Source organism: Bos taurus, chromosome 14, assembly GCF_002263795.3.
Source record: "Bos taurus isolate L1 Dominette 01449 registration number 42190680 breed Hereford chromosome 14, ARS-UCD2.0, whole genome shotgun sequence".
In the NCBI taxonomy this organism is placed as follows: Eukaryota; Metazoa; Chordata; class Mammalia; order Artiodactyla; family Bovidae; genus Bos; species Bos taurus.
The window spans coordinates 55,076,087-55,089,433 of NC_037341.1; the positions used below are offsets into that span (position 1 = coordinate 55,076,087).

General features: G+C 39.0%; 2 protein-coding genes across 4 annotated transcripts in view; one reads left to right on the forward strand and one right to left on the reverse strand.

Moving 5' to 3' along the window:
- Nucleotides 1–1,193: 1,193 nt before the first annotated feature.
- On the reverse strand, nt 1,194–11,524 carry ENY2 (ENY2 transcription and export complex 2 subunit). 2 transcript variants are annotated; one of them, XM_005215581.5, is made up of 5 exons: nt 11,446–11,524; nt 9,944–10,020; nt 6,122–6,192; nt 4,843–4,917; nt 1,194–2,329 (listed from the first exon to the last, which is right to left on the reverse strand). In XM_005215581.5, exons 2-5 carry the CDS (start codon nt 10,009–10,011, stop codon nt 2,253–2,255), a joined length of 291 nt encoding a protein of 96 aa, XP_005215638.1. In that variant the 5' UTR covers nt 10,012–10,020; nt 11,446–11,524; the 3' UTR covers nt 1,194–2,252. The 2 variants fall into 2 exon arrangements, with proteins under 2 accessions (XP_005215638.1, NP_001029919.1); NM_001034747.2 differs by having other exon boundaries at nt 2,069–2,329; nt 11,374–11,524.
- A 200-nt stretch (nt 11,525–11,724) lies between these two features.
- Nucleotides 11,725–13,347, forward strand: part of NUDCD1 (NudC domain containing 1) — a 93,371-nt gene continuing 91,748 nt past the window's right edge. Inside the window, exon 1 of one of the 2 annotated variants that reach the window (XM_010812118.4) lies at nt 11,725–11,955. In XM_010812118.4, coding sequence (XP_010810420.2) covers nt 11,838–11,955 — 118 coding nt within the window. In that variant the 5' untranslated portion in view covers nt 11,725–11,837. 2 annotated transcript variants of the gene reach the window in all.

Genomic DNA, 13,347 nt, shown 5'->3' on the forward strand with positions numbered 1-13,347 from the left:
ATGACTACACTTAAAATATAAATTCATCAGAAATTTGTTATCTCTAGAGCATGATCCAAAAATTAACATGAATGCTTTCCTCATCTGCACTCAACTGTATTGTTACCTTTTTTGCTCCCATGTTTGTTCACTAGTTCATTCATGTGTTAATTGCTTTGTCCATTCACCCACAAATAAGTATCATACAAAATAAAGTCAAGTTTTTTCCCCTCCAGGAGTTGCATGCTCAAGTTGGAAAACCACGGTGTTGAAATCAGGAACAGGTGCTTCTCATAGAAAAAGTGGTAGGGAATCGAAACAGAGCAAGAAACATCAGAATATGCTGGCAACAAGCTGAATTCTGAAAGGCAAGTAGGAATGAGTTAGGTAGGAGGGCTACCCAGTTTGGTGGATTTTCTACTGTATATCAATGTATACAAAGATATATATATCTTTATATATCAATATACCATTTTATATATCAATATACCATTGATATACAAATAGATATAGCAACTTGGCCCTTTTTGGGACTCTTAACCAGAGAAATAAGTAAATGGCAGTTCAAGAGGAGCCTAGGTGATATGGCTGAGCTTGAACTTTACCCATTGAGAAATCTCAAGTAGGGGAATAAAAATGACCAGGCTTGAAATTTTAATAAGGTCACTTAGGCAGTAATGTGGAAGATATATTGGAGGAGGCATGGAGCAACTGAAACAAGGAAATATTAAGAGCCTACTGCAATAATCTGGGCTTGAACTTAAGAGGGCCTAAGAGGGCAGGTAGTTGACAATTTACAATCTTGTGACACTCAAAATGGTCTTGATTACCAGCATGAGCACATTTGAGAAGCCTGTCTGAAATACACAATCTGGTGCCATATTCCTTACCTTCAGAATCAGTGTTTTAACAAGTTCAAGTAATCTGGTGGCTCAAATGGTAAAGAATATGCCTGCAATGCAGGACACCCTGGTTCAATCCCTGGGTCGGGAAGATCCCCTGGAGAAGGGAGTGGCTACCCACTCCAGCATTGTTGCCTGGAGAATCCCAGAGGAGGCTGGTGGGCTGCAGTCCGAGAGGTTGCAGAGAGTCGGACACGACTGAGCAACTAACACTTTCAGGTAATCTGTATGTCTGGGAGAATCATTCAGACAGAAGAGAAACACAGTATGGGCAGTTACTAGAGGAAAAAAAAAAATCACTCTTAGGTGTGATCAGTTTGAGGTGTTTATGGAACATTCAAGGAAGCTGATCCATAGCAGTTGAGTATATGGATCCTGAGGCTGGGCTGGAGATGCAGTTTACCATTTATCAATTTGTTAGTATTTGAAGCCATCGTCCGACCCAAGTTTCCTGGAATCTGCCCAGGAAATCATATCATTAGGCAGAGGGCCCAGAGGGAGCACTAAGAAACATCATTATTTAAAGTTCCATATAGCGAAAGGTATCCGCAAGAAACAGAAGGAGGTTCCAGTGGGAGGTCTAAACAACGTGAGAAGTAGGAAGAGTTCCAAGCGGCAGGATGGTCAGCATTCTCATTTTCCAGCAGAGCTCACGTAAGAACAGACAAAAGTCCATGGATTTGGCAATCTTGATGTCAGAGTAAAGCTATGGATGGAGATTATTTCCCATTAGTTCGTTCTTGACCTTAGTATGTGGGGATGCAATTTAGTTTCTGCTTTCAAAGTTCAGATGAGTAGAGTATGTGAGAGGAGCTTGGTACGGAGCCACTTTGCAAATGTTCTCTCTTCCAGTAAGATGGTAAATTCTTTGAGGAATAAGGAAGGCACATAAAGATGAGTAAGACCCAGTCCTAACCCTCAGCGTTATAACAAATAAGAAATAAGGTATCCATAGTACAAGATGGGACATATATTATAAAATATAGGGATTCAAAAGAGGCATATACTACATCCAAACAATCAGAAGAGGCTGCTTACTTCTCCTAAATTGTTAGTACAGAGATGTGCTTACTTAACATTTACATACTTAACACTTAAACTATATTAATTGCTGACTTTTCTCTCAACAAATCTGATGAATTATTAATAAAGTCCCATTTATTCCAAAATCCAAGGAAACTTCAAACTCATTCATGAGATATTTATTAAAATAACACATTTAGGGAAAAAAATCAATACAATGTATACATCATTACTGAAAACTGTATACCATCATACAAAAAAGGATTTTATTTTGGGAAATCGATTCCTAATTTATGGCAAGTTTTACTTTAGAAATAAAACCACAAAACAACACAATCTAATTCAATCTTAAAGGCTGGCATGCTGAGCAAGGAATGTTCTTATTCTTTGTAGGAGTTCCTTCTTTACACTGTCAGGTACCAGGGCTGAAATATAAAAATAAAAACATAAGAGTAAGATGATTCCAATTAATATTTATCAATTTGAGATCTGGTATTTTATTCAGGATTACCAAGTGAAATTTCATAAGTAACCCTCACGCTTCAATAAAAAAAAAATAAAGACATCTGAGATAATAAAGTATATTTGAAATTTATTGTTTGAAAGAACTATCCAATACCTAAAAATATAATTCACATGTGAAAATTCTTTACACTAGGAATAGAAAAGGCCTTTCTGAAAGAGAGGCTGTAAAAGATTGCTAAATCTGATTCAAATGCAATTTAATAAGCCTGGTTAAAATCAAACAAAAAAACAGAGAAAGCACTCTTACAAAAACAGGGTAATCTCTCTACTATACAATTTCTTCAACTTGATAGGAAAAAGATCAGCAGGCTCACAGAAAAATGATGAAAGGAGAAGCACACAGTTCTTGAATGTCAAAAGAATTTAACCTCACAACAGAAATGAAAATTAAAACTACCATTCAGATAGCATGTTTTACCAATCAGATTGGCTAAAATCCAAAGGTCACTAATATATGCATTGGCAAGACTGAGGGAAAACTGGCCCTGTTACATTGGCTGGTGGGAGAATAAATTGATACAGCATATTTGGGGAGATAATTTGGTGATTCTGTATTGAAATAAATGCATATAATTCTCTTGAATCAACAAAGATGCAAGAGCTTCAACAATAGTTGTTTCTGTCATATGTTCATGTTTCAAATCTTGAATCGTGACTGACTATATTATCTACTCTGAATATTAAACCAAAAATGGGGAAATGGGAGTTCCCTGGTGGCCTAGTGGTTAGGATTGCAGGCTTCACCGCCATTTGGCCCAGGTCCGTTCCCTTGCTGGGGAACTGAGATCCCAGAGGCTGCAAGGCACAGCTGAAAAAAAAAGGTGGGGGGAGCCCTGATCCTTGAAACTTAATATTAAATGTCAGTTATCAAATCTACACTATTTCCCTCCCTTTTGGCTACTAATAAATAAGGACAAGAAGGAATTAACTTTAACTTCTAATGTTATTTGCTTGAATCCAGAGGAAATGAAATCTTCAGATATAGTTCAATATTTCTACAAAAAATTCCACAAATGACAGAAATCAAGTAAGACAAATACTCCTCTTTATAAATTTAGTATAAACCTGCCGAGAAATAAGGACTACATAATTAAGTCCACTGGAAATGTGATCAATATGTATATTAAATACACTTTTACTCAAAATTATGATGACTGAGAACAGATCAGCTGCCTTGGGGTTACAGATGAGGTGTGACTAGAAAGGAATAGCTTGAGGGAGTCTTTTACTACGAATCTATACATGTGTACAAAGTTCACAGAACTGACACTAAAAAAGGGTCAATTTTACCATATGTTAATTTAAAAAATACTTTCTTAACAATGAAAAGAAAAGATTTATTTTTACTTTTCTTTTTTGCTAATTCTCTAGCAGGGGAGCTATAAGGGATTGAAATATCCAACACACAAGCACTGAAGGAAATGCAGAGATAATTTCTACCCTGTTAACAGATTTACTTCCTAAATGTTAACAGATTAAGCAAAAATTACAGAAGAAAAGTCGAAACAAAACACAGAAATTTATTTAAAAATATAAATCCATGGGGAGGGCAATAAATACTGCCCCACCCCAAAATATGATTGACTGACAAAGTTATGTTTTAAAAGATGGCTGGAAAGGACCGTGGGATACTGTAGCTCTTTCCAGGTGGTAGCAATTCAGGGGCCTAGTATTCTCTGGTAATAATTTTAAAGTGATTTACTTTTCACACTTTAATTCTTTTTACTTCTTCTGTGTGAGGAAACAACTAATGGGTTATCTAATTTACCTGCTTCCACTTATAACTACAACCACCCGCTACCGCCTTCCTCAAAATAAATGAAAATAATCTAGTTACACCTAATTATTACATATAGACTTAACATTATTTCCTGTTTCTTTTGATTTCTCTTAACAAGGCATTAAAGGGAGAAATTTAGAAGGCAGCTGAAGTGAGTCTTAAACATGAATTACTCAATCATGAAGTTACGGAGCTACCAGATTCTTAATTAGACACCCAAGAAGACAACTTTGTTTATTTTTAATAAGGAAAGCGAGCAATGACTCAGGGACTGCTGTAAAACACTGAATTATTACACATAAGGCTAAACTTTACAAATCCTAGCTTCCGGTAATATTTGCCTCTATAAAAAATCCAAAATTTAAGAAATTATCTGTTTTAACAACCATATCAACTTACATGTGTATATTGTTATAAGAGTACAAAACATTTTACACCTCGTTTGTTACTCAAAACTGCAAGAAAGTTGGCGAGGCAACTATAACTCTTCCCAAAGAGAAGATGCAAGTATACCCACATAATTTTAGAAAGAGTGCTTTTCCCTGTTAAAAAGAAAAGAAAACCTGAACCAGCAAGAGAGAAAACAAATCATGTCTTAGCCTACATTTCCTTTCACACATTTGTATTCCTTACCTCTGCCTTTTGGTGTGATTTCAGCCACCAAGTCATCAACAGTAACGTGTTCTAGTCCCTTTTCTTTAATTACCTCTTATGCAAAAGCAAAAAACAAATCATATCATTTAAAATCATTATCTGTAAGAAAGATTTTCATAGAGGAAGGGTTAAGATCATGTTTTTAGAGTCCAGACTGGTCTTTAAAAAAAAAAAAAAAAGAGGACACTTCTTTTTTTCTTTCTAATGAAGATTTAGTTCAACCTTAAACACAGCATGTATTCACTAGATTCAAAACATAAGACAAATAGTTGTAACAAGTAGAATGAATTTGAACTGTAAATTCAAATTGTCCAAAATTAAAATATGGAACAACTCATTTGTTCTCTTCTCTATGTTGGACCAAGAGGAGGAGGAGGAGGAAAGGAGTTAACACTTACTGGACCCCTATTATGTGCTGGGTGCTTTGCAATATTTAATATTCATGATTATCTAATGGCCTGGGCATTTTCCCCACTTTGAAAGTGAGGCAAGTGATGCTTAAAAATTAAATAACTCATTCAAACACGACTTGAAATCCAGCTCCAGTCTTACACCGAAGGTCTATTTGACCTTGAAGTCTATGCTTTTGTTAATTTGGCACATTGCCTTCTTTGGATTAATGATATAAAGCCTCTATTATCATTATCATTTGTAGAAACCATTACAATGAGAATTCATTATAAATATCCAGAATTCCAACATGCCAAAAGCTGAGCCAGAAAGGAAGGAGGCTCACCTTAGTGACTTGTGGAATCTAGCTAATGGCATCATCATCAATACCCAGTAATTTAACAAGCTTCCATTTTATAATTTAAAAAATATAAGTAATTTTCTAAGAGCTTTTATAGATGATTTTTTTCAAAAATAACACTGTTAAAGACAGGAGATAATATTTCTATAAGTCTGCCAGCCATAACATGCTCAACATATTATTAAGAAAAACTGACTAGGAATCACTAATGTTTCACTTCCAGTAGGCACACTGAGAAAGGTGGGATATTTCATGCCAGAGGAAATCTTGCCTCAATTGTTTTAAGAGAAACAAAAAGAAACATTTCTAAAATTTAAGCAACAGATCTACATATGATCACTCAGTGCAAGTAGTCTATACCACATGATTCAATTTTCTATTTGTGTAAAACTATGCTTGAGCAAGCAATATATCTTAAAACACTGATTATAATTTTTTCTAGTGAATTTCAGACCCACACAGTTGAGAGCAATGGAATTAGCTTATCTTCTAAATGAAACTGATTACCTTTACAGTGTGCCTTCAACTGATCCTTCCAGCCACATTCAATTAATTTAGCTCTCAGCAACTCTTTGAGGCTGTTGAAAAAGAAGTGTTTCCTAATTAAACTACAGCAGCGTACAGTATCTTACACAGGAATGTTTGAAGCAAAGCTTCACTGTTCAATGAAAAATCCCCTGCCTTCTGGTTACAAAACTTTTAATTTAACCATGGCCTAATCTTGGTTCTATCACTAAAAAGTTCTTTGATCTTATGTGAGTCAATTTAAATGCTGAGCCTCATTTTCATCATCAATAAAATTCAGTCAAGTGGATGGGACACAATACTTCTTAAGAAACCCTAGTTGGCCCTTCTTACACACTTTCTACTTCCCTCCACCAACAGGAATATTGTGGGTTTTGTACAACTTCAAAAGGGTATTAGTTGAGTTTGAAGCAGCTATACTTTTGAAAGCTTCAAACCCCAGAATCCATTCTTTAACTACAAATTCTTAACCATTAACTATCTTACTGCCCCATTATATCTCAACCTTATAGACTTCCCCTTCCCTTTTTCTCATTACCCTTCTAAATTATACATTAGTTATATGTTAGTAGCTCAGTCATGTCATGTCGGACTCTCTGTGACCCCATGGACTGTAGCCTGCCAGGCTCCTCTGTCCATGGAATTCTCCAGGCAAGAATACTGGAGTGGATAGCCTTTTCTTTCTCCAGGGGATCTTCCCAACCCAGGGATTGAACCCACGTCTTCTGCATTGCAGGCAGATTCTTTACCGTCTGAACCACCAGGGAAAAACTTTAGTTACTACATTAACTATGGTATTTCATTAATTCTAAGACTGTACTTTCCCACATTTTAACAATTCAGTCATTGGCCTGCCTATCATAATTTAATTGGCAGTATTTTCTTTTCTTAATGGTTAAAAAAATAATGGTATGTATTACAACTGATGACATCATGGGTGCAAAAAAATATTTTATCTTCTGCAAAACCTACTGTTACAAAGCCTCAATCTTCAACCCAAACCATCTCATTTCTCAGCTTAAACATGTCGAGTCACAAGCCAAACTGCTTCTTTTTCAATACTCCTAACATCTACTACATGACATTTCCATCTTGATGTTTAATTAAGTCATTTAATCTTAATAGGGCCAAAACCCAACTCTTGCTTCTCTTCCACCTCAAGCTGTTCTTACCAGAAAGGCAACTCCATTCGTCTTGGTGCTCAGGCTAAAAACCTTGGCAGCCTCCTTCACTCAGTAATTTTGATAACACTAATATCCAATCTATAAGCACATCCTACTGGTTCCAGTTTTTAAACATATACCTGAAATTCAAATGCTTTTCACCACCTCTGCCATTACTAGCTAGTTCAAGCCACCATCTTCTTCTGACTGGACTGCTGCCAAAGCCTCTGACTTGTTCCCTGCCACTTTCCCTCTGCACTTCCTTCTCCTCTCCCTGCTCAAAACCCTCCAGGGATCTCCCAGCTTACTCCGAATGCAATTTCCAGTCTTTACTATAGCCTAAGAGACCCTGCATGGTTTGCCCCCTCCCCAGCGATGTCTCTGACTTTACTGTTTCTCTCTTCCCAACTGACTCAGTCTCAGTGGCTTCCATGGGTTCCTCAAAAGGCCAGGCAAGGGAATGTCCTGGCAGTGCAGTGATTAGGACTCGGTGCTTTCACTGTAGGGCCCTGGGTTCCATCCCTGATGAGGGACTAAGGTCCCACAAGGCGTGTGAAACATGGCCAAAGAAAAAAAAGCCAGGCATACTGTCTCAGGACCATGGCTCTTGAGTCTCCCCACTCCCTCAAATCTTTCTGATCTCTTTATCAGTGAGGTCTACTTGTTTTCCTTTCTATAACACACCTGATTATTCTCTGCTTTATTTTTCCTCTAGAACTCCTCACCATCTGACACACTGCACATGTATTTTCTGTCTCCTTCCATTAGAATGTAAGCAGTATAAAAGAACAGACTTCATTTTGTTCACTGTTGTATCTTCAGACCTTAACAGGACATGGCAAATGGTAGAAACTCAGTAACTTAAAGCTATGTGAATGAAGACAAATGAAAAACAATACATAATCCCCTATAGCCACTACTGGCCATACTATCCTCTTGGTTTCCCAAGGCACTGTTCTAGAGGCTTTCTTCCTCCTCATTCCTCATATCAAGGGTTGTTGATTTTACTTAAAAAAAAAAAAAACTAACAAACTGTAAGTTCTTTCCTTTTTTGCTCTTTTACTTTTCTCCTGATACTATCTTCACAATCTATCTTTAGTCCTTCAAATCTCCTTCACACTGCCAAAATAACATTCCTAAAGTGCAACACGATCTAGTCAGCCTCTTAAAATTTTTTAATGCCTCCCACCATCCAAGGATAAGTCAACAAATGTTTTTGCAAACCTACCACCTATTTTTCTGCCATTTCTTTGACAGTAAATACACTCTCCAACTCCAGTGTGAGAAATCTGGGTAGGGGCTCTAGCAATGGAAATGTGAGCTAGGCAAGGTGGATCATGAATGGCCTATTACTGAACAAGGATGTAACCAAGTTAAGTACATTGCTAAAACGACTAGGAGAAAGGTAGTCTTAGCTGGAGATGTAAATTTTGAGTTCCTAATTCCTGCCACTTTGTGCGTAGTGCCTTCTGGAAAATAAAGCCAACAGAGGAAAGCAGATATGAGATAGGAAAATAAAGACATATTTTTGCTGACAATTTTTGAGAGACTGGACCCAGTGGTGCCTGAAGTACCTTCAAACCCTAGACTTTTAGTAACACAATATTATACATTTCCATTAGTTGAGCTAGTTTCTCATCCTTTTTAATGGAAAGATTTCTGATTATACAAAAACCACATTTCTCCTGTCTACTGTCTTTCACATTTTAATTGCACAGTTCCCCCAGAATATTATCATATTAGAACAAATTTCTTTGACTTTGCATATTTGTTTCCATCTGCCCAGACTGTCCTTTCTCTTTTACTGTGCTGGGGAACCACTAATTCTTCTCTCCCAGGTGAAGTAACACTTCCACCATTCTGGGAGACTTCACTGATCATTTTAATCTCCAGGTAGAAGCTGAAAGTTCCCTCTTAGGTTTCTCTCATACAATTTATCACCCTGCTCCTGGAAGCCTTTTTTTGATTCTTTAGCCTCTCCTCTGCACGTGGAAACCTGTTCATTCTTCAGATGTTTACTTGGCCAATTATATGCTAGGTATGATGCTGGGTATACAGTTTCTGCTGTGGAGAAACTCTACTTATACAAACTAGCAAAGTAGGCCAGTATAATACAAAGTAATTAAATGCTATGACAGAACAAGGTATTTGGGAATTAACAGATTCCTGGAAGAGATGATATTTAAATTAAAACCTGATAATGAGCTCGAATTACTTAAAGATGGGGGGAAAGAATATTTCAGAGAGTAAGAACAGCAAATGCACTCTGAGGATATGAGACCTTGGTAACTGAAACTGGTTCCATTATGTTGACTCTCTCTTAAAACTAGGCAACATTTTATCTCCAACAGCAGTTATTTGGGTATGTATTTTTCTTCTCCTTTAGTTACACATTTTTTGAGAGTCATTTCCTGTTCATCTTTGTACATGATTCACTTCCCTCCAAGTCTTGCCATATTGAACAGACCTAAGCATTTTTTTTTAAATTGATGTTAGGAATTGAAGTTTTGAATAATCTCAATTTTCTGTAATTATTTCTACTAACATCAGTATTGTTACTTGATAACTAGATTCTTGTAATAAAACAAAGTTATAATTTAAAGATGTTAAATGTAATTTATTAATACAATCTATTACTTACCGTTCTCTTTCTCCAGTTTCTATCAACTTTTGGTTAATCGCTGCTCTCATCTGCGCATCTTTGTTCATCTTGCTAACCTGAACATCAACATGTATTTTCAGATACAGAACACTTACAAAGCATTGTCTTCTAAATCCTCTAGGCTAGCACCTCAACAGACTTAACATTCTATCAACTGAAGGGGTGATAAATTTCAACATTGTGTTGATAATGTCATTACTCTAATATTATTTACTGTTTCCCAAGAAGTCATAATGATGAACTTTACAATTTCCCCCCCACCATGTACCCTTCATTAATAAGTCTTTGGATAATAACAATTACTGTACATTTGTTAAATGCATATGTGCCTGGCACTGAGCTAATCTGTTTTTATCTCATTTAATTCCCAGATCTTATTCTTTTATGTAAGTAGTATTAACACAGTTTATATTTTACAGGTGAGGAAACTGAGGAACCAAGATAGAAAAGTGAACTCAGATACTGTGACCCCAGAAGCCCCCAAATACTTTACAAGCACATAACAACTGACTGTTAAATTAAATGCATTCAAAATTTGGGGGAAGCTATATAACCTGAATATCAATAAAAGATTAAGTACAGTTGGTGACAAAATTTCCAGGTAAGGCTCTTAAGCACTTTACTTTTCACTAGGATGTACAGAATTACAACCGCCAAACTAGCTGTGTGTGGGTGTGTATGTTCTTTATCAAAACTTGCAGGTTGGCATAAAGAAAAAAGAAACCTCAAATAAATTCCTAACTTAGAAAATTCTCAATTTTCAGTAAAAACAGACAACCAAAGCGGTGTAGAAATAAGAGGAAGGTTAAGTTGTAAAACTTGGAATAAGCCAACGTTACCCTACTTATCTGTCACTACCTTGAGAACTTTTGTTGTCTCCCAACTCGCCGCCTTTAAGAAAACTGAGAGTGGCGGTGAGTTTTCAGAGTTGTGTTTTTTCTTTAATGCAACAGGAAAAAGGAGAGGTTGAGAAAGAACTAGGATATGTTTGCCTTTGCAGTTGGAGGCTAACATTTTCAAAATAACACTAAGATCTATAGTCAGGACCTTCCCTAGAATACTGAACTCGATCCTGCCTTCGGCCCGACACTACGGATAGTGACCTTGGACAAGTCAATTCTTAAAAGGCCTCAGTTTTCTCACTGGTAAAACAAGGGCGCTAGGGGATCCCTCCCAGTTCAGACATTCTTACGGAAAATAGAATAGGGCGGAGACAGCGGGAGAGGCGGGAGGGGAGGAGCCAGAAAACAAAGCGAGGACTGGCTTCAGGCCAACTCCGGTAGCACGCCCTGTCGGAGAGCCCTACAGGCCCGCGAGCGCGGGTCGGGGAAGCTAACGAAAGACAGCACATCGAAAGGAGCCTGGGCTGGGCCCGGGTCCCGGCCCTGAGGACCACGGGCATAGCTCACCACCATCACCGCGGGCGAGGGCCGTCCCTTCCCAGCGACGAAATGACCCTTGCGCTGACGACCGTTACCTACCACACTCTTCGGCTGCCCGGACCTAGACCCTCAGTAGCTCGGGCACCTAAGCACACAGAAAGCTAGCACACGCATTTCCGGGGCGGGGTCTCGCTACCCTGCCTATAAAGTGAGAATTTAATCAGCGCGGGCCGCCTCTTGGTCGCTCAGCCTTCTGGGTAAGAGAGTCCAGATCCTGCTGTCGCATGGGCATTGAGTTCACGAAAGACTACATATCCCAGCATGCAACAGAGGCAACTTTCTCGCGGGCACTACATTTCCCAGAAGGCACGCTGCGCCGCAGTGTTTTCTGGGATGAGAACCACGCCGCCTCCAAGCCACAGTACTCCCAGGGAAGCGCGGACCTTTCAACGAGAGCTTTACTAATTCTCACGCTGGGCCCCTGGAAGGCGATGGAGGTGGCCGCTAATTGCTCCCTGCGGGTGAAGAGACCACTGCTGGATCCCCGCTTCGAGAGTTACAAGCTCTCCCTCGAACCTCTGCCTTCTTACCAGCTGGAACTTGACGCAGGTGGGAAGCGGCGGCACCCTCTCGCCCTCTGTTCCGTTCACCTTTCGGTTTCCTTCGGCGCGACCCATTCTTCATTTTCTTCTTTTTTGACTTCGGCTAGCCAGGCGACTGTGACTTTCCTCACGGTCAAGCCGGGCTGGGGTTTACCATGGCTTTCTCTGGAGAATGACTCCCTTCCCCGACCCCCTAGGGAGCCGCTTTCCAGTGGCTCTGGCGTAGCAGGACCGTGGGTTCCGCCCTCGGCTCTGCTGCCCGGGCTCCGAGAGCCTGCCCGAGGTACTGCCTAGGCCCGGCCCGCCTGTCGGTCCTGGTCTGATTTCCTGCTGCAGAGAGTGCTCAGGACAGGCTTTGCTCTTGGAGCATCCCCTGTGTGCGTTGAGAAGCCACACCTCTTTGGAAGACCTTCTGCTCCTGTCCTCTGGCTGAGACCCAATTCTTAGAAGAGAAACTCCGTTGCATTTATAGGCTGTCAGATTGAGGACTCTGTCGTAGGACTTTTCTCTACATCTCGAGAAAAAATTGGAGACGAGTTGGTTTAGTATCCACACTTCTACTTATTTTATCTGTCGGTGGCGGGAATAATCATCCATGTTTTTACAATGTAACGAGTGGCATTTTAGTTGACGATAAAGAGCCCAGAGATTGCATTTTTGATACACAATCCTGCTGATTCTGATTCATGTCAGTGGATCACACTTTGAGCGATAATCTAGAGTTAATAGGTTTTATAGTATCAAGTAAGGGTTTATTCGTTTAATGTATAAATTATAGAAACTCAGCAACCTCTCTTGAGAGCCTGTTTTATGTACATGCTGATACAATAAAGATGAATATGACACAGTAATGTAAAGTTGCTATTGTCTAGCTAGGAAGAAAAGTGTAAGCTGATAGTTACAGGAGGATGTGGTAAGGCAGTGATCAGGATATGTACAAAACATAGTGATGGTGTTTCCATGTTTCTCAAACCGGCCAGAGACATCTAGGAAAGCTTCTAGATGAGGGAGTTGATATCTCAGTTGCGCTGTAAAGAGTAGGTAGGAGTTGATCAGGATAAGAAAAAATAAGCTTGCTGTTTCTTTTCATTCCCTTTCTCCCACCTTACATAAATAAATAATAACTCCGTGTTATTTAGCCTTGCATTAAAAAACCACCTCAAAACTCAGTGGCTCAAAACAGTAAGCAGTTATTAGTGCTTATAAGTCTACAGGTTAGCTAGGCGGCTCTAGTCATAACTCAGCTTTCTCATACATTTGGTGTTCTCTGGCTATAGGCTGCTGTAAGATGGTTTCAGATGCTCCCTTCTTGGTTTTCCTCCATATGGTCTCATCCAGCAGGCTGCCACAGGCTTATTCCAAGAGACAAGCAGTGCACAAGAGTTTTTTCAGGCTCTGC

Bases quoted from the DNA above. Each gene is read 5' to 3' on its own strand.
- ENY2 (NM_001034747.2), bottom strand. The intron at 6,193-9,943 runs GTAAGTAATAGA...CTTTTTCAACAG, and splicing joins GAAACTGGAGAAAGAGAACG to CCTCAAAGAGTTGCTGAGAG. The intron at 2,330-4,842 runs GTAAGGAATACA...TTTATATTTCAG, and splicing joins AATCACACCAAAAGGCAGAG to CCCTGGTACCTGACAGTGTA.